The sequence below is a fragment of the Aphelocoma coerulescens genome, chromosome 2 (genome assembly GCF_041296385.1).
Source record: "Aphelocoma coerulescens isolate FSJ_1873_10779 chromosome 2, UR_Acoe_1.0, whole genome shotgun sequence".
NCBI classification, from domain to species: domain Eukaryota; kingdom Metazoa; phylum Chordata; class Aves; order Passeriformes; family Corvidae; genus Aphelocoma; species Aphelocoma coerulescens.
In genome coordinates, this window is record NC_091015.1 from 155,253,482 (window position 1) to 155,275,675 (window position 22,194).

The window sequence follows — 22,194 nt, forward strand, 5'->3', positions numbered from 1 at the left end:
TGTCTTCCCTAATATTCAGTCTCAGAAATAATGGTCCATCATGACTGGTACCTTTTGAAGACTGACAGACTTAACTACTTTACTCAAGGGTCATAATAAATCACAAATGCTGGAAGAAAAAATAGTAGGAGAGCAATACAGAGAGAACAAGATGTTTCATTCTCATTATTATGTTGTCTGAAGGACGATCCAGAATACTGTGTCATTTCAGTCTGTGTGTCATTGACCAATATTCAGTAATACTGATAGACTGCAATGCAACTAATGACCTCGAGCAAATGAGGGAATTTCCTACATGCCTGGCACAAAAATGTGCTACCTTCAAAAAACAGTTAATATCTGTATGCTATGCTTCATCAACTGAAATTTTGAACATGCTGAGAAATATTTGGACATCCTTATTGAAAAAGCAAAAATTCAATTAGAATTCTTAATAATTTCACTTAATTTTTTAAGAATGTGGAACAGCCACAGATGCCTGAAAAATTTGGTGAGAATTAGTCATAATTTGGAATCCAAATCTACTTATTAAGATTTATCACCAAAAAAAATCTTATGCTTGTCTTTTTTCTGATTTATTTATTTACCTAGTTGTCAGTTTCAAAGCCATTCGATTATTTGAAACCTTTTTTTAAAATGGTTACAAAGTCTGTACCTCCATCAGCACAATGACAGACCTCCACAAGTTATCTAAAATACTCAACCAACGTACCTGGTTTTTTGGTTTTTTTTTGGGGGGGGGAGGGGTAGAAATTTAGACATGCACTTTTCATTTTCATTTATCATATTCAGTATTTTCTGATGGGCAGGATGATTTTTTTTTTCCCCTGAAAACCCAGCTGAGCTTCAAGAGACCTCTGTTCACCAGAGGTATTCAGTTTGCTACACCTTGGCAGACAGTATGGAGAGCTGGGAGAATATCCAGTAGGTCTTCATGGTGGATCTTGGCACGAGGGGATCCCAGGGTTCCAGTAAAGGTAAGAAATGAACAGCTATTCCATTTAATATCCAATTCACTTTCTTTCACTACTTAATCAAGACAAAACTGAATTTAAAATCTTTGCCCTTTTGGAGAGTTCAGTTTGATTTGCTATTTGCTAGTTTCCTAAGGAATCTGTAGAGAAGAGAAATGCTATCTAATCAAAAGTACTGCTTTCCCCACTGAAAAATTGAGAATATTATTTTTCTGCCTTCCAAGAAGGCTTAAGCCAACCACTGGTTCAGAAATATGAATGCTTAGATTCATAGAGAGAGGGCCGAGGATAGAATTACAGAACCATTGAAACATAGAGTTCTTTTAGTTGGAAAAGAGCTCTAAGATCATCGATTCCAACCATTAACCCAGTTCAGGGGGCTTGGTACCTGAAGAACTACTGGTCTTACCATTAAAGGCTGAGACAAGACTTTAAGTACCTCAGCTGTTTTCTTCTTTGTTACTGTGTGTTCCCCCATATCCAATAAGGCTGGAGATTCTCCTTAGTCTTCCTTTTTTTTTTTTTTTGCTGATGTATTTATAGGAACATTTTTTATTGTCTTTTACCACAGTACCCAGATTAAGTTCTACATGGGCTTTCACCCTTGCAATTTTCTCCCTGCATAATCTCATAACATCCTTGTAGTCCTCCTGAGTTCCCTGTCCCTTCTTCCAAAGGTCATAAACTCTCCTTTTTATCCTGAGTTCCAATCAAAGCTCCCTGTTCAGCCAGGCTCATCTTCATCCCCACCAGCTCATCTTTCAGCACACAGAGGGTCAGCTCCCTCACCTTTAGGATTTCCTTCCCGAACACTGTCCAGTCTTCCTGGACACCTCTGCTTCCCAAGAGACTCTCTGAACCAGTCTCCCAAACAGGTCAAAGTCTGCCCTCCAAAAGCCCATGCTATTGGTTTTGTTGACCCCCCTCCTTACTTCTCCAAAATTTGAAAACTCATTTTGTGATTGCCATGCCCAAGACAACCTCCAGCCATCACATCACACCAGTCCTGTTCCCAAACAACAGGCCCAGTCAGGTGCCTTCCAGAGCTGGCTCTCTCCCCAGCTGTGTCACTCCAAGAACCTCTAGGTGACTTGAAAGATGAACACTGCTCAGAGGATGACAGACTTTGTTCTCAAGATTTGTCCAGCCTGTTCTTTAAAACCTTCCCTGACAGAAATCCCCACCTACTGTATGGTAGTCCTAGGCCAGTTTCACCATTAGGAAATTGTTGCCCATACTGGAGCACATGCCACTGTGGTCCTGGGGTTACTGTGAGTTCGGGTATCATTACATGCTTGGGAGACTAATACAAAACTTGAATTTGCTTTTTTAGCTAAAAGAAGTTTTAAGATGGTTATTACTGTAACCCCGGGGAAACAGGTAAGTGGAAGAATGCAGGAGAGGAAGTTCAGAGCTAGAGGATAACTGCAGTTTGTCACTGGTCTGTGATTTCCTGGACAGCTGTCACCACTAACTGTGTGGCAGATGAAGAAACACACACATCCCTAATGATGCAAAAATAACCGGCAAGACAGCTTTAATAGGAAACCACTGTTACCAGCTCTAGCTAGCCCAAGTTCCCTTGGGGATGTCAACTGGGGCTCGAAAATCAGTCTGAGGTTTGGCTGGTATTTAAAATACATTTTTAATTCTTGCTGATACAACAAGCCCTTTTGCTCTGCTGACATTCCATAGTTTCAAGCTTTTCTCTGTGGCCAGGAACATACAATAAAAATGAAAGCTCAGCTTTCATAAACCCTGTTTATTTCAGAAGATGCAGTAGAAGAAATACCCATAAAGTAAAAAGTATTCAAGCTATGAGGTTGGCACCTATAGTCAGGATGTGAGCTGGCACTTCTCAAAAGGTATCACTTTCCCAGATCTGATACCGTTTATATTAGAAGACCAGGCAAGATCACAGCCCAGGGGTTTACAGCAACAACTCTTTTAATTAAATCCACTATCTAAAACAAAAAGAAATAGCAAATATTGAAGGCCATGTGTTAATAGAAACTATGAATATTCAACAGAGCTACACAAGGAAGACAAATAAAGAATATTCTGCTTGGCAGTTACCTATGCTGAGCTTTAAATTAGCCACACAGGACAAATGGATTTAGTGCTGTGCCATGTTATTTCATCCAGATTACTAAAAATACACAATTAGGGCCATCAATCTACAGACCCAAATCCTACAAGTATCAGCAAATTACATGCTGTAAGCTATGTAATTTTGAAAGCTAATGCTCTCTATCTGTTCTAATTCTCAGTGTTTCATATTTTTTAAATAATTACAGCATTTAACTACTCACAGGAAATTCTACTGAGAATTGAACATCCTTCTAGAAGAAAAACTCGGGAGAAATAAAGTTAATCTCCAAAGTCAGTATAACCAAATTGCATGCTACAGGGTTACCTACCTGTATGGCCAGGATGAGAAACTAAGATTTCAGATTTAAGAAATATCCCTGGAATACATGATTTAATAAAATAAAGAACTTCTTTGTAACAGCATTAGACTTTCAGATCTCTTAACAAACATATCACATATCCAAAGAGAAATTATTTTTGGAACAACAGACATACGTTCTCACAAACCAACTGATTTGATCAATGGAAGTTTCTTTCCTGCTGTGGGCTAATAAATCACCCCAGCCAGCAAGTGCCAGCCATTTACAGTACAAGCTGGCTGAGGATAACTTGAACATCACAGAGCTGCTATAACTTCTGCACCTACAAGAAAGTGGAAACTCCAAGAAGACAAACACGTGTGAATATTACCAAGTGACTACACTTTATTCCACCCTTGGTGTTAGAAATACACTTGCCCTGAAGGAAAATTTCACTAGGAAATTTTACAAATTATTTATCTTTCTTTTATTCCCACAATAGATAAATATTTGTCTATTTATTGAGATCTCTTTTGTAGTTTGTACTGGCCTAAGCATCTTTTATATATTGGTATAAAAAATCTTGAGTAATTCAGTTGAGTAACACTGCAAAAAGAAAATTGGGAACTATGTATTTCATTACATGGTTATATGCTAATATTCACATAACCCATTTTAGAAGTATAGCAAATGGGATTGCACTGGCTATCATATCAGCAGTTTCACACCAAATTTCTGGATTTTTAAATACCATGTCCTCATTGGCTTTTTTATTTCCTTAGCCACATGGAAAACAGTCAGGCACAATTAACTATTTGTCAGAAAACAATCTATTAATTAACACCATTCTGTATGAATGGGCTGAAAATCACATTTTTTGCTTGCCAAAAAGCTTCCATTTCTGCCTCATGTTTGTGCTCTGAACTAAACATAGCTACAGACACACAGCTTGACACAACTGACCAAGGCAGAAAAGAACTGCTGCTGCCAGTGAGATTTTCTAAAGATAGGTAGGGGGTCAGGAGAGCTTCACTTCTGCATCGCCTAAAATTCTTTACTGACAGATCCTTTATTAAACTGGGCAGAAATAGACAAAATCCCAATTAAGACATTTACATTTGTGACAAGAGCTTGAAAGAGAAAAGATTTGAGGGGGGAGATGGAGAGTAAGTTACAGCATTTTTTCGGCTTAACCTTAAAAATACAGGGTCTGACTTCAATTATATTTATGTTTTTTCAGTTCTACTGACGTCAATAGATTTACTCCTAAATTATGCCAGATGGAAATCAGGCTAGGTATTACAACATTTTCATGCATATAAGTAGAACCCCTTTAAAAGCACCATTTATTCGAAAGTACATCCTCAGAGAGCAGTCATGGATAGCCCAGCCAGCATCAGAGGAAGGGGCAGTCAGTGAGGGGGAATGCTGAGGCTGAGCTGCAGAGTGACAGAAGGGGAAGAGAAAGATCTGGAGCAAACTTCATTTGTTGTTATCTGCAAGTGCACATAACCTTTGCTGCTGTTGAATCCTGGGCACTAAGCCGATAATCTCTGGGGCTGACACAAGGCAACATGGTGGCTATTTGCTTCCCTAGAAGAAAAGCAGTCTGTGCTAGTTTGAAAACAAACCAGTGGGAGGCACCAAGTCAGAATAACAATTTAATGGAAATTAAAGGAAAGGAAAAGAAAGTAAAAGAAAACACTGACAGAATCAAGATACAACCTGAGTCCCTGTTAGGCAGGGTGGTGGTAGCAGTCCTCTGAAGTGGTGATCCTGTGGTAGAAGGGGTCTGCTCTTCCTCAGAAAGTCCAGTGGTGACTGTGTAGCTTCTGCCCTCTGAAAATCCAGTGGAAAGAGTGTCTCTGGTGTTCAGAGTCCCAGATTATATCCACGATGGGATGCTTGGTTCCTCCCTCTGGGCGGAGCATCTCACAATGGGGTGATGAGTCATGAGGCCAAGTGTTGATTAGGCTCATTAACAGAAGATAGTCTGGAGGGAGTTATCTCTGAGTCATGCAGCAGGACAATGATGGGCCATTAACAGCAAGATAGTCTGGGGGGAGGAGGCAAGGAAACACTGCCCCACCTGATTTCCACAGCTCATGAGGATGGTAATAGAATACACCTCAACCCAGGACACAGTCTGAGATCTCTGTTACCTCTGAGGCTGGTATTCTTGTATTTCACTTTTTAGCAGAGCAGCCTGTAGTGCTATTGTTTCCAAAACTGTGAACCCCTTTGCAGGTCCACACAGGGCTACAGGTGTGTAACCATTATCAGTTAGTGGTTGCCTCCTTGCCACTGTGTTTCAGAATTGTTCACTCACTTGAATGTGATCCTGTAACCACAACCCATTCCTTCTGCTTGCAAATATCCAAGCAGCTGTTTGAAGTTATTTGAAGAGGCTAGAGACTGAAGTTTACTTGATGTATCCGGGCTAATGGAAGCTGATGATGTACATGACATTTGATGAGTGCAAACTCTGTCCAATCTGAAGGAAAATAAGAGAGAGGAAGTAAAATTCCTCTCTTTGAGGTCTTCTTGCAGCTGTGAAGAGTTAATCTTATGTGCCTATGAAAGGTTCAGAGAAGGCTGGTCTTATTCTTGCCAGTAGAGAAGATTCCAATACCTTCCAACCCACTCATTTTGTATACTTGTCTGCACCCAGAGCTCTTTGCAGTTCAATGATGAGCTGCTCCTTCCACTGTCACCTTCCTCCAGGCTCTTGTAGCTCAGATTCATCTTCCAATCCCTTCCAGTGCTGTCCCACTCTTCCCTTTTCCCCAGCTCTAATGGTCTTTCTGCACTCATCCATTTGGCTTATGTCCCAGAGGAACAAAAATCTCAGCAGAGACACACCAGATGTGTGGTCCCATGTTTCCTTCTTCCTCTTCTTGCCTACTCAGATGGTTAGGGTTTGGAGCAGGGCCTGCCCCTGTTGGTACTATTTCTGCTGCAATCTCACGCCATGGCATTCCAGCGTTGGCTATACCCTAGGAACTCTCATACTAACATAATTATTAGTATTATGTTATTAGCCACAACAAGGACCCCCAAAATCAGTGCTGCTCTCCTTCTCATTTCAAACTCTTGCAACAGCGAAGGAAGAATCCAAGAGCTAGTCAGCTCATCCTCAACAGCCAATCTTCCCAAAATCCACAAAACCAGACAAAAACATCACATAAAAGGTTCCCACGCTACCCCATAGAAACTGTGCAACTCCTCTCCACTCTGCTCCTCTTTGCAACACCTCCAGCTTCTTCCATTTATTCCATTTGCCTTTGCCTTGGTAACATATGCCTGCAGTTTTGGGCAAGCAGAATTAAACCTCTCTCTTGAAATTTTATGTGGGAGAACATTAATATTTTCCTTGACCCTGTGATTCAGAGATCCAAAGAACATAGCAATAATAAGCATTTTTGTGTGGAATGAATACATGTGTGTGTTTAAACATAAAGTTGTAATGTATTCCCCCACCTGAAGAGCCCTGCATTCAACTTTCCAGAGTGACAGAAGCCAGAGACAACACCATAAACTATTTTCTTTCATAATAATGTACAAGCTTTTCATTCCACAAACAAATAGGTATGCTTCTATTCCTGTAGCAGGCTTCTCCTCAAAGGGAACCTTTTAGAGCCATTTCCATAAACATCACTGGCATTTCCAGCATGAAGTACAAAAAAGCAGCTTTAGCCACGCTACACATCGGCAGCTACTCTGGCTAATGTCTGCAACTATTTTCAGCACAAGATCAACAAATGGATGTTTGCACAGCAGCATTTGCTCAGCAGAAATGTATAAACAAAAAAATCTCCAAGAATAATGTGTTCACACAGTTTCAGGAATCTTCACTGCAGCTAATAGTTAGTGATTAAAACCCAGGTGCTTCCTTCCAGCAGGGCTACTGATACTGCAGGAGCACCTGAAACTCAGGGAATCCAGAAACATCTGAGAAAACCTTTGGCAAGTCCATTTGTCTTCAACAGCAGTGTCACTACATTAAGAGCAGAAGGTCCAAACCCCCAAGCATATGTCCTTCAGACATACACCCAGACATACACTTTGGCTCCAGACCCCCTTTTTGTACCCTGACCATTGAACTGGCTCACTGTACAAACCAGCATGCCCTTCCAACAATGCCACAACAATGCAGGATGGGACAGCTTATCATACCTGGAGAGAATTTAGCTCTTCTAGCACATCCCATTTTGGATACCCCTACCCCCTTCTCCCCCTGTCCCTTTCAGCTGTTTCCTATCTTGCATCCAAAGTCTAATGTGAACACCAAAGATTGGATGGATCTCTGTGTACTTTGGGTTTTTCCATTTGATTTCACTGAATTTGCTATTTGAAGCAGTAACAGTCTTTCAGCCTTATTGATCAGTTTTCATTGCATAAAGAGGAGGACAGAAAACTATATGTGATCTGCAGAAATCAAATTTATTCTGTCTCTATTTCTCTGTCCCTTACATGTGGTTGTTTAGAGCTTACATTAAAATTGAAAATGTTGCTTTCTTAGTAGTCATTGAGTAATTCTTCCTTCCTTTCCTAATTCTTCAAGTGCGGAAAACAGTCAGTAGAAGGATATAGTGCATGTTGGGATTTTTGTCTATCTCTCCATAAGGATGATGAGCAAAATACTGTCTCTCCCTAGTTTTACAACTGTAAAATGAGGTCAAAATCTTGTCCTTTGAGTGACGTGTTGCTTTTGGAAATGATCAGAAACAGCTTCTTTCAAAGCCAGGGATGCTGGCTGTGGTAATTCAACAATTGGTCTTAGGAATTTTACTTATGAATAAAGGAGAAATTTGCTAAAGTATTGCTAAATAAGGTATCTACTAATAAAAAAAAATACATCAATTCTCCCAAATTCCTTGCAACACCATTATGGCCATTAGATTGTAAGATCTAACAAGGTTAAATCTAATGTTATTCAAAGGCTGTTCCCCAAAGCTGATTCCCTTTTGGTAGTAGAATCATTGTCTTACTGCTTAAACATTCAGGCTTTCCTCTCTATTTCACAGTTCATAAAGCACCTTTATGGTACTGAGGCATTTTTTTTTTCCCAAACAGAACAGAAGGCAGTTTGTTTTTCCAGCTTTGATTAAATCCTACATCCCACAAGCAGTGAACCTGTGATACTGCTCTACTGTTTTTAATTGTCTGCTTCTATTAAGCTGCCAGCACTGAATGCCTTTCCTGCAGCCCCGGCGCGTTCTGCTCCGAACCTGCCGTGAGCGCTGCCGGGTCTGAGGTTAATGTGTACACAGTACAACTCATTAGCCCTGCATTACTATCTGAGCCAAAAATCAACATGATTGATCCAACAATATGTTTGGGCTTGGGACTAAGACTCAAATGAGGTCTCACCAAAAGCAAAGGTCAGCAACTTGGCACAAATTCCGCTGTGCACGGAGAAAGCTTTTCTTCCAAACTATTCATCAGGGAAGGTACAAATGACAACTAATATGGGCCTCATTAAAAATGAGTAGAGGTAACCCCTAGGAGAGGACAAGAGGCTCCTGCACGATCAAATTTTTTTCCCAGTACTTCTCTAAAGCTTTTATTTACGTTACAGTAAAGACAATGTGAAGCTTAAAGATAGCTGTGGGGCTTGGAATTTAGGAGACTCGTTAGACTAATTATCGTGATGTGCACTATCAATTACTGTCCACTTAAGAAGAGAGGATAATTCTGCAGGCAAAAATAAATCTTCAGAACAGAAGAATCTGGGGGAAAGGGAATAAAAAGATTTTTTTTTATCAGCACTATTTTTTTAATGTTAAAACTCCCTTGTCAAGACATTTCCCATCTTAAAATAACTAAAATAAAACAATAATTAATTTAAGAGTGGGAGAGAGAAGAGGAATGATACATGAAACCTTTTCAATTGTGGATTTGTTTCAAGTACAGTTCTTACAAGGATTTCACTCATACTCAAGCACTTTTACCACAGTCAGGCCCTGAAATAAGAACTTCAAAATATGCTATTTTACATATGGTATCAGCATGTTCTTTCTTCCTCAGTAACCAAGGGTGTTGAAAATACTATTGATACAACAATTAGACTGGATGAGAAATACTTCCCTGCAGTCTACAGAGTTGCTGTGTTGCAATATAATTGTCTAATGGCACATTTTTGTTAAGGGCTCTCATGATGTTATGGGGTATAATTTTATTTTTACAGGATTCAATAGCAAGGTAAAAAGGCTGGCATTAGCAGCCTTAGGAACTTATTACAGAGGTTGAGCATTAGAACTGAACTGGATTTGTAGAGGCGGCACTGAGTGACTGTCTTGCCATGCTGAAAATTGTAGCACATATAACTTCCATCTTCACTGTTTTTCAAAAACTCTCTTATTCTTCTGAAGGTCAATCCCTCTTTCCAACAGAGTACACAACTTCTCCTCAAGATATATTTAGAAAATCTGTTTATTTTTCTCTGTTAACAGTTTTTTGGCAAAACAGCTTTCAAGACGTGTATGGCTCCTGCTTGTACCAGCAGTGATACTCTGTTCTTCCACAACAGCCCTCCAACATTAACCAGCTCATCTGTCCTAAAAGCACTTGTGGGTAGAGATAGCACTCCTCTGACTGCAAGCTGACTGGGTGACCATGATGGGGCAATAATATGCAAAAAGAGAGGAAAAAATCCAAATGTTCCCCTCTAAATTAGGGTATTTTTACTAAGAATAGCTCTACTTTTGCCAGAAGTTTTCTCTGGAGATGAGCTGAGGGACCTGGAGGGAAAAGAAGGGCTGCAGAGCAAAGAAGTTTTTTTTATGACAAATTCTGCTGCTTTCTGATCTATTTATTCCTGTCATTAATCAAAAAGCTGAAATAGGAGTATTGTTATGCTAGGAAAAAAACAAAGAAACGATGACTGGGGTGAGAAGAATTCATACTGGGCAAAGCCTGAAGGTCAACACTCCCCTAGTGGGCCCCTCCATTTCCCTGAAGGTGATTTTTAACTTCAGGAGACAAAACCAGAAAATGAGAACCAGGTAACTTTGAACAGAAAATGCAGCTTGATGGGAACTTAATGCCTGAAAAATCCAGGATTCTGTAAGATTGACAATCCCTCTCTTTTCAAGCTTCTAACATGCAGCCTGTAAGCAGAAAAATGCAGACGAATGAGCAAACAGACAGAGTGCAAGGGCATAGTTCTTGCAAAACAGAATTTGCCAGCACCCCACATTGCACAGATGTGTACTCAGGGTGGATCAGCCCTGGGGATGTAAGCATAGGTCTGCTTGTCCCATAGAAGTGGGATCCAAGGGCTGAAGGGTGTCCCAGGGCTGCTCGGGTCAGTGCAGTCAGTGGGATCAGTGCTCACAGCTTTCCTATTGCTCAGACTGCATTTGCCTTGCTCTTTGTTCCAGCTGAGTTTGCCCCAAAACATTGCCTGAATGGCAGCTTCCTCACCCTGAATAACCACTCCACAGCATCTCCAAATGCCCAGGATGAGCTCCACACCTTCCTCAAACATTGTGCTGGTCTGGTTTCTCCCACCCTGCATCCCACAGCTGGGCAAGAACAGGTGTTTCCGTTTCCTAACCCACCACTGCTGGCACCCTACTTGCATCAGTGAGGGGAGGAAGAAACACACTGGGGCAGAAGCAGATCAGTTGTTTTGGCACTTAAGCGCTTAAAATAATTAGGAAGGCCACCCTCCACTCCCCACTGACAGCAGTGCTGGATATGGGTTCAGTAGATGTCTCTGCTTCGTATGCAATGTGTTTTATAAAGGAGGTTCATGTTGCATTTAAATCACATTTGAAAACCAAAGAGCATCACTGTCTCCAATTCCTTCACTGTCTTTCTTGCAATATTTTCTGTCAGAGACTGAGAGAAAAAAAGGAATCCTTTTCTCAGCTTCTGAAGGAAGGGGATCAAAGCCTTCTTTCACATCACACCTGTATCTTTGCTGGGGTTTTTTTTTCAACTGAACTGTCCTGCAAAGATGTTCAAACACAGGCTTTCAAACCTGTGAAGCCCTAAAAGGTAAAATGGCCCAGCACATGCACGAGGGGAGCTGGACTCTTTTGGACAGATCAACTGCAGCTGCCAAGGCAAAAGATGGAAAGGCCCAACATCCTGAAAATTTAGCAAGATCTAGGAAGAAAATACCTCATCTACTAAAATCTAGAAAGCTCCTTGTCAAGCAAAGTCCAACCTAGACAAACAGCAGTTCCAGTCTGGTTTATCTAGAACAAAGAGTTAAGTATTCATGCTGTGGCAGACACACTGTGCAAAGTAGCCAGTGCTCAGAACCACATCAGGATGTGCTCTGGACCACACTGGCATGTGGTCCCACAGCCACCACCCTGATATGTTGGAGAAACAAAGAGAAACAGCTCAGGAAGGCACTGAACTCCCCATTTCCTTTCAACATCCTCTCCCTCCTTTCAAGCTACAGCCCATCATTTCCCCCCTCAAACCCTGCCCTGGGTTTGCTGACCAGACATCTGTGGAGGTCCCTGTCAGCAGAGACATGAGGATCCTGCCTGTGGTTGGTGTCCCCCTGCCTGTGCAGGCACAGCTGACAGAGCAGCAGCCACATCTTGAGCTCAGAATTCCTCTTGGTGCAGGGAGGGAGAAGTTAAATAAAACTCTGGGGAGGGATGACTATAAAAAGGACCTTTCTCATCATTCCTGGGGTTCATAGGAATAGCAATAGACATATACTGTATTTTATGGAGAAAGTTAAGTCATCTGCAAGGAGAGTCAGATCAAAGCTGAGGCAGAGGGACAGCGGGAAGAATGTGATTACCTCTGCTGGGATCTGACCAGAACTAATGCAGCCCTCACAGGAAGGGCAAGGGGATATGCAGGGCCCAGTTCACACTGCAGCTCAACTTCTGCAGGAATAATTTAATACCTGAAGGCTGCCACAGGCACAACAGTGCTCACTCACTATCTAACTGTGCTCTATAATTATCTGACAGAGGGGTTTTCCTTCTCTACAACAACCAACCGTACTGCAGAAATACAGACTTTCAATTTCAGGTCCTTCATACATTTACCATCATATTCTCATAATTTTTCATTATTTACTTATACCTATTCTTCTTTCCAGTCCCCTTGCAACGAGCACTTCATTTTATTATTTGCTCGTCTCTCACTGGCATGGGAAGAAACAGCAGGTGTGTTAAAGACTGTCAAAGCCTTTAAAACAGTACAGTGAATGAAAAGGCTGTTTTCAGCCTGAGTTTTCCGTAATATAGCCATTTACTGAAGGCACCTAAAGCAAGGAGAGACCGATGTCACTGCTGGTAAAAGTGGCTTGTGGAGGAACCTCGCTGAAGCTTGGAGAGGAAACTACTCTTCATGCTATTTCAGGTTTACGTCTTTCCTAAACAGGCTGATCGTTATTCCAGATAATGAAGACTGTTAATGTAATTAACAACTCTGTTCTGGTGCTTTACAAAGCAAACAAGTAAGTTGCAGAATTAATAAGCTGCAAGGTTAAGTGACACAGGGCAAAAGCAGGATTCTTCATTTGGATATAAGTGCTCCACAGCAAGTCATTAGCTCGTATTTAAAAGTGCAGTTTCTAATTTAGGACACAGAGAAGGTTTTCCATTTGAGGTATGTGTAATCTCTAAAAGGTCAGATCAATTTTAAGATTATTACCAGATCTATATTATCAATATGAGAAATTGCATCCTTCTTGAGCCACAAAAATCAAGAGACCAGGACCAAATTGCCTTCCTCTTCTTCCTGGACATTATAGGTGGGTAGTATTTCCAAATTTGTCTGTAATTTCCTTGCAAATGAGTTAGGCATTTCAGTAATAGTTTTTTTAGCAAACACCCATTTTTCCAGCAGTTTATTTATCTGATGAAACCATATAATGATTTGTACTGGGTTAACACGCAGTACAACCCAAAGCTTGCTGTATGCTCAGCCTAAACATGCACAGGTATTTTCCAGACACAGAAGAGACACCTGGGGATCAGTATAACCTGGATTTCATTCCTAAAAATGCTGCTGGTTCAGACTGTGCAGCCTGACAAGGCAGCCACCATAGAGAAACAGTGACACACTGTCTAATGAAGCAGCAGCTTCCCAATCCCCTCCTCCTTGCAAACAGGTCTCACTACTCATCTTGCACTGCGATTTGCCTGTGTCACAAAACCTTCAGAAAATTAATGGTGTCCCTCCAAAAGTAATGACTTTTCTACCAGAACTGCCACCACCACGATGGAAGAGCTGAGAGTGTTAAGGGGAACAGTGGCAGCTGCAACCACAGACATGGCCGTGCCACATTTTTTAAAATGCTGCCTAGCAGATGTTGTGCTCCATGGGAAGGTGATTGAAGTCATATATAAATAAATAAGATCAGATAACATCAGATACATAATGTTAAATAATGGCAACATGTTTTAGCTATGTGGTGGGCTGGTGGTTTTCTCATGTAAAGACATTTTAAGCTCACTTTTACAATTTGGAAATGATATAAAACTTTTAAACTAAAGATCTCCATTTCTTTGAAAAATCATTTCTCTGTGATGAGAATAAGAACATGGCTCTGTTGCTGTCTACTTATTTTGCTAGCCTGTGAACATGCTTCCTAAGGAAATGGCAAGCATTTCATACTGGGGAAAAAAAATAACCTCAAATACACTCTCATGTCATTTGCCTAAATCTTGTTTGGACAGCTTGCACATCTCACAATTTTCCTGTTATCACTAGCTCCTCTGAATTAGAGTGAGAGCAGGGAGATAAATGTAATACTGCAATATACAGCTCAATACCGAAGATCACTCTGCTGTGACATGCCTTGCACTTCAGCACTAACACAATGATATGGTTATCTAAGGTTTGAGGAGACTGAACAGCCTGGAATATATTAACACACTTTTCATTTCAGAGATAGTGTCAGGAGCTGAAAAACAACTGGTTCACCATGCTGCTTTGGTTATTTCCCCTCAGGTCTTTTCTTCCCTCTGAAACCCACACCAGATTTGTGGGAGCAGCAACACCCTCGCCCTGCACAGGCAGAGCAACATGAACAGGAACCGAGTGCTGGGGTAAGAACTAGTGAGAAAAGCCTGTAAGGTCCCTTTTTCTGCAGCTTCAAAAATTAACATTCTAAAAGACAACTTGCTGCAATTCCTATTTTTAAGTTTCTCAAAGGAGCTTTGAGATAATTTTAAGAAGTCCACTGCCTGTAAGACATTTGACATCCGGAAAGGAGAACAGTCTCTGGCTGCAGAAACGCTTTTTCTTTCTTCCAAGCCCACATGAAAAGTGTCACTGGCACAGCGAGGCCAGAGAGATGCACAGCTCAGGGTTTCATTTAGTTTTGGGTTTTTTTTTTCTTAACTGACCCAGCTTGATGCTGGCGCCTGGCTACAGTTTCAGCTGCCCCTGAAGCCAGTCATACTTTTGTGTGGCTGGCTGACTGCTGAATTGGCAAAAGCTACCTTTGCAAAACCCCTTTTGCCAGAACACCTTTTTGTGTTTGCATTAAAGAAGAAAAAATTTTGATAAAGCTTTTGCCAATGATATTTTGGTCTACTGGAGCAGACGTTACAGAGTGATAAAATAAACCACCATTTCCTCAGTGTTTTAGCTCTTCAGTTCAAGAGCAGAACTTGCTCCTCACAAAGCAACTCAGTGGTAGATGGGTAACTGTAAGGAGAAGAGCAGCGATGCCCGTTTCAGCTCCTCTGTAAGTCATGAAATGTGCAGAAGTATTAAAAATGGGGGGGGGGGGAGGGGGGGGGAAGCTAGAGAGGACATTTCTACAAGGATTGAAAGCATTCCTGGAAGGAACAGAAACAGAAACAATACACACTTGGAAAAATTCCTCAATTTAGATGACATTACTAATTCTTTTCTTTTATTTGGTTGTTAAAAGTATCTTTACAGGGAGCATTATAAAAAGACAAAACCTAGAAGGATTAAAACACACATGTAACTATTCCCTCATGCTTTGCACAACTGCTAAATGCACAGGTCTTGCTGAAGTGAAAAGACAAATACAGGAAACACAAAGTGATGAGGAGTGCACACACTTCATTACAAACCAGTACTTGGTATTTCTCTTAGTTACAGAGAAGTTTTAGGACGCTGGTGACTAATACAACTCCCTAATCCTTGCTCAGCTTTAGAAACCTTCCTCATAAGGCCAAGGTCAGGACAAGGCTACTTCCTTAATAAAAGAGGGAATATGGCATCTCTAATGATTGCTTCTGGCTGTTTTCCTCCTTGCCTATAAGAAGGCCACAGTGAACATTTGCTTTCTTAAAGTGATGCAGAGCTCTCTATTTACCGTCAGACAGACCCTCAGTGCCCACCAAGAACCTGAAGGTGGACTTGCAAGATGGAAGTTTCAGGTTGAAGACCACAAGTTTAGTGCTTTCTTCACAGGGAAGTTCAGTTAAGGTGGTAGAATCCTGTTAGCATGCAATGGCTTAGTATCTTAGATAACCTATTATTTATTTTAATGTTACCCACCTGAGGGAGGCTCCCCTAATGAATCTATTTTTGTAGTATCATGAAGGTTGAAGTTTAGAGCTAAGTTTAGAGCAGAGTCATATAAAAAATATCAAACCAGGAAACAGCTTAATTGAAGCAGAGAGTAATCACAGCAAATTACAGTGAAATTTCTATGGGATTACATTTTGCATTCCCCAAACAAGCAGAGGAATTCAGCTCACAGTCTTTCCATTTTGCTGAGAATTCACTTTAAGGATATGCTATGTGAGTAATATAATATGATGCCATAAAAGCTGTCTAAGATGCTTTTGTGACCCTGTGGGAAGCCCATGCTGGAGCTGGCTCCAGGCAGGACTGGTGGTCCTGTGGAGAGAGGTGCCCACCCTGGAGCAGGTTTGCTGGCAGGACCTGTGACGCTGCAGGGGATCTATGCTGCAGCAGTTTGTGAGGAACTGCTGCCATGGGAAGGACTCACGTTGGACAAGTTCATGGAGGACTGGCTCCTGTGGGAGGGACCCCACCCTGGAGCATGGGAGGAGTGTGAGGAGTCCTCACCTGGGGAGGAAGGAGCAGCAGGGACAAGGTGTGATGAACTAACCACAACCCCATTCCCATCCACTTGTGCCACAGGGAGGGGAGGAAGGTAGAGAAAAATCACAAGTAAGGGAGGAAGGCAGGGGCAGGGGAAAGGTTTTTTAAGATTTGGTTTTATTTTCTCATTACCCTACTCTGGTTTGTTTGGTAATAAATTCAATTAATTTTTCCCCAAGTTGAGTCTGTTTAGCCCATGATTGTAATTGGTGAATTATCTTTCCCTGCCCTAATCTCAACTCATATGCCTTTTGTTTTATTTTCTCTCCCCCGTCCAGCTGAAGAGGGGGAGTGATAGAGTGGCTTTGGTGGGCACCTGGCATCCAGGCAGGATCAAACAACCACACTGGTATTCACAGTGCACTTCCACAAATCACTGCAGAATTTAATTTCTTCCCACTAACAAAGAGGTTTCGCACAAGGAGCATCTGTGGTCAGCACCTCACCCAGCTGACTTGAGCACCTCCTCTGAAACAGCATAGAAACAGCTGGCATATATACAGTATATGCAGGTTATCATTCTTTCATGCACGCTTTACTGCCCACAGCTCAGTGGCAAAATAAAAGGAATTTCACATCACTTTTTGCCATATGTAGGGATTTTCTCTACTTTTCAGCATGACTCCAACATGAGAGAAGGGTGGGAGCTTTTGACCCCAGTTACTACTGCACAGTTCTGGATGGTTTTTAGTGAAAAAAACCAAGCTGCCTTTTGAGTAACAATGTCACTGCAAATCTCTCATGTCTAATTCTTGGTAACAGCCACCATAAATACACTGGAACATGCACAGAGCCACAGCCTGACCCTTAACAAAGGCAAACCAAGTTTCACCACTAAATTTAGACAGACCTCAAAATGGTCCATAATGAGTAACACAAAATAAGATTTCAGCCCATAGGGGGAAAAAGAAAAAAGAAAAAAAAAGGAGAAAGAGAGAAGCATGTGAATGGGATATTGTGTAGTAACTGTAAGAAGAGGAAATTCATAAACCAGAAGCCATGTTTCCACTTAAGATGATCTGTGAATATTATGAGATCTATGTGATCTGCTACAGAGCAGTTACCCTTTCAGAGGAAAGGATTTTGCAACAGAAGAAGCCTCTTATGTTCAGCTTTTTATAAGTTTAGAGATATACAAAAAGGAAAACAAGATTAAAGATCCCGTGGCTGCATAGTTTAATACTGCTAAAATTTACTTACTAATGCTTCAATGTTTTAATCCCAAATTATTCCCCCAAACTTTTACATTTTCTACAGCAGCCAAAGAGTTGTGCTGTTGTCCCCACTCTGTGAGCTTAGAGGGAGGGACAGAAAAAAATACAAAATCTGCTGAAAGTCTTTGCAATCTTTGCGTCACTGCAAGTGGTATAGAGCGAAGCACGTTTTGCTAAAAACTAATGGTGTGCCTTCTTAAAGGACACTAGATAGAAATAAGGCACCTCTGCCTGTGGCTTCCATATTTTCATCTACAAAATCCCAAAAAGAGATAAAACATACAGTATTTTTTTTCAGGGCATTTACAGTCAGTTTTCCACATCTTTGCTGGATGCACAGGGTGAAAGGGCAGTGTGTACACAGTGGCCATTTTTCTACACACCCCAGCTGGAGGGGCAGAGATGCTCTGAACAGCTGCCCAGGCAGTAGATGGATGGGAATTATTTCTAGGCACAATTCTAACACTGCTACTGTAGCAAATCTACACTTACCAGTTGGTACAGTGCCTAAAATGAATTCTGAGACTACTGATTTAAAATCAGATCATCTAATACTGATACCACCCCTGTGCATTCATGGATTGTCTTTCCATGGGTCAACAGACCCCAAACTACTCTCAAACTGAACACCAGGTTTTCTCTGTGCATAAAACATTTTAAGACTCAATCTTTGGAAGATGGGCAGGAGTTGCAATTGCAAGCTCAGCCTTACAGGATGCTCAGCTCAAATGCAGGGTTTACAATTAAAGAACAAGCTACCAGCCTTTTTGGGAACTCCAGATCATGCCCAGCTCCAGATTGAGGTCAGGCACAGCAGAGTGGTGGCCCATGGACTGAGTAAGTACCTCCCTAGCTGGGAGTAGGAAGGTGACAACTCATATACCTGATGGGAGTTGTAACAGCAGGTGAACCCAAGGGCTGGTGTCAGTTTTTATGACTCATGTCCCATCCCTGAACTTGACACGAGACTTTTTGATCTCCCAGGAAAGTCTTTGTTAATTGGCATGCAGAAGAAAAGACTTACAGGGATGTTATAGTTTTCTGCTTGGTTTTTTTAAAGCACAAAAATTGGCACATTAAGAAAAGAAAGGTCTTCAAGGAAAGTTAAATCAATCCCCAGAATCTCATTTAGTCTCTCTACTTCCAGACAAGGCTGAATTCAGGAACAGAGAATAAGAGATAGAGAACTTAGAAATGAAAATAAGAATGTTTTTGTTACCTTTTCTGCAAGCCAGCCTAGATGCCTAATCTCTCGACTTCCAGCAATCCCTGTTTTACCCAGCTGGTCTCTGACCTCAGCAATCACCCTGGGGATGAGCTCATTGACACTGGAGTGGATGGCATTGAACCAGGCCTGGGCTGTAGCTGAATCCTTACTCCTGAGCACCACGGTGTGCTTGGCATCAGGTGAATGAACTTCAATAATTCTAGAAAAATGGGGGAAAAACATTATGTTCATTCATATACTAATAGGCAGCTAAATTTATTACCTCGTTTAGTGAATGCAATGAGTTAAAAATTAGGATACTAATATTGAGACCTAGCACTAAAAACTTACCTTTACAACACCAGAATAGAGTAGGATCATCTTAACTGAGGACAGTCTCTACTGGAATTATGATAACATCCCTGAGAAGGGGATTTGCCAGTGCTGATGCAATCCCACATATAGCATGTCAATAGGAGTTTCAATTATAAAGGCAAGAGGAAAATTCACTGACATGGACACCACCCAGAACTGCAAAATGCATGGAAGATGACTGTAGAGAAGCCAGGGATAAGCTGCTCCCTTCCTTAGCTGGGTATCATGGCTCAGCCAGAGTTCTTCAGTGTGTTTATTTTACACATGCAGAGATAAATGAAAACCATCCTCATCCCAAACAGAGGAATTTTCCTAGGATTCTGTGGTTTCAGTGCATTAACCAGATGCCTAGCACAACTGGCCTTCTCTAGGAGTTACCAGCATCCTCAATGCTCCATTTAGATCCTGCGAAGAGTGGCAACAAGAAAGTGCTAACAGCAACCATGTGATTGCTACTGGCAGGCACCTTTTACAGATTTTCAAACTCTGTGGAAAGAGATGAGTTTTGTTTCAAAGAAAACATTCCTACTAGACTATCCTGTGGGTTTCCACCATGGTTTGAAAAGTACAACCGAACACAGTTTTCAGGAAAACAAATCCTGTTCATTGTGGTTATGGGACCTGTGCCAACACCTTTGCTATAAACAACAACAACAAAAGTGCTTTGACAGGCAGCTGCAGCTATTTCAGATCTGTTCTCAGTGAAGTTATTAGTTATTAGTGGGGCTTTGTGTGCTCTTTATAGCTTTGTGGGCCATTTTACTTGAACATCTGTTAAATAACCCACAAAGTAATAGCCTGTTTTATCTTTATGTGGCAATTATAAAACAAAGTCCTGGTCATTGCCCATCACTCAACCCTGTATCACATTTGTGCTCTTTTATTATAAAAGTACAGTGACAGCCCCAAATGTTACCCTCACAAATTCGACCTGGGATCTGAGCCTAAGCATGTACTTCTGTCCTGTGTATGGCTGCCCAGTCTCTGGGACACACAATGACTCCTTTCTGCAGCAGAAAATTAATTAGTTCAGTGGAATTTATTCAAAACAGTACTATAATGCAAATATTTGTTGTGCAATTACAAAATCCTGCAATTTGGAGCTTAACTAACAATTAAGAGGTTTTAATTATTTGGTTAAACCAGAGCAGAATCCAGAACTGAGGGTGACTCGATCTGCATAGCTCTCTGGGGCTCAGAGAGGAAGGATCCCTGGTTTCATGTTTGTCCATTTTGGGAAAGGGAGGTTTCCACGTAGACACTGTTCTAAATATAGAAAAGGTCATGATTTTCCAAACTCAGCAGCTGAACTGTTCAGGGTCTTAAATCACTGGATAGCTTACAAAGTGGCTTGATTTTTCAGGAAGCACTAAGCCAACAGAGTAATGCATATTTCCTCAGTAAAGCTGCCGCGGCTCAGCACTGTCTGAAAATTAATGTTCTGATTTAGCCACTCCAGGATGCACCAAACATTCAATTTCAGGTACCAAAGCAAAATTCCTTGATACGTGATGGCAGTCTTGTGAACTAGAAAACTATATTTATAGATAGGCATGTTCCAAATCACACTCTCATTTTTTCTGAACTGCTAGAAACAGCCATCTCCTTCATGGTTATGATTTAGCTATTTGAGTCCACAGATCATTACGATCATGCACAGCCACCATACCCTGGTTTGTCTTCATCAGAAACACAGCTCTCCCACTGAGTCCCACTGCAACTCTGAACTGGAGTTTGAGCATCTTCTTGTAGGCAGGCACCACCAAAACCAAACTAGACAGGCTTTCATTTTCAAAATACATTGTGGCAATCAGTGAAATGTTGCTTATTACTCACAGAACAGTTTTTGCCAGGAGATCTTACAGCATTTCACAAATGAGGTCAGTGACAGCATCCTCATTTCACCACCAAAAAAGTGGAAAAGTGAAGAACCCAGACAAGGCAGGGAACAGGCCAGAAGCAGCAATCTGGATCTTCAGTCCTCTGTGTCCCATTTTAATACTTCTTTTAAAAACAAAAATTATTTGGACAACACAGCAGTATTGTGCTGCATTTGAAAAACGTTAACACACCATATAGAATGTGTGAAACAATGCTCTTTACAAAGCCTGTGGTTTCTACATGGGAACTCCCACCTAACAAGGTCACTGCACATCATGCAGTACACAAAGTGCTGAACACAGGCTCTAAAGACTCAGAATAAAGTGCTGCTTTTTCAGTTGCAAAGGAGCAGCAGCAAACTAGTGTGATTTCTTTATAAGTTAGCATCATAGCAGGTTTCGACTTAAAAATAAATTATTGAGAGCTGAAAGAGTTTCCAAATGGCAACTTGCTTACCTCCAATTTGTAAATTCTTCCTTGAAGTGGATTAACATGCAAACAGGTATTTTAGTACTTATGCCTTCATCAAAGTGTATTTTCCTTGATGGCGACTATTTAAGTATTTGAACAAGAGTTCTATCCTCTAAAATAATGAACATATAGACAGTCCTTAAAAATTCTGTTTAAGGGGTTCTAAACCATACATGTTCTTTCTAATATCTAGACACAGAAATGTGATATCAAAGCCTAAATTCTAGTATACATATGCATACACACGTACTGAGCCATGCTTGCAAAATACTCATCCCTCAGTGTTTTCTAATGGAGCTAGTTTGGGAATGCTTGTCAGTCATCAAAGTTTGATGGTGATGCACTAACAATTGCAGAAAGTCTTCCTCATTCCCTGAGCTGAGTAACAAGATGACTGGACAATACTACTACACTTCTCAAAAGTTAGTTCAAAACAGGAATCCATGCTACTTTGACAGCGCTGAAAATGATTCTTTTTATCTGTGGCACTTGTCCACTCCCAGAAATACATCTGCAAGCATCATTCCTTAGCAAGCTGCTATGTAGGGCAACTTTCATTTATACACCTTAAAGTTTAAATCCTCAACTGTCTGAACTCTGCTACTACTGGCTATTGCTGAAAGATCTGGACTAGAAAA

General features: G+C 41.1%; 1 protein-coding gene across 1 annotated transcript in view; it reads right to left on the reverse strand.

The window, feature by feature from the left end:
* The window catches only part of SNTB1 (syntrophin beta 1), a 113,096-nt gene that overhangs the window by 23,526 nt on the left and 67,376 nt on the right, over positions 1-22,194 (reverse strand). Inside the window, exon 3 of the mRNA XM_069005400.1 lies at positions 18,842-19,049. Coding sequence (XP_068861501.1) covers positions 18,842-19,049 — 208 coding nt within the window. The remainder of the gene's footprint in view (positions 1-18,841; positions 19,050-22,194) is intronic.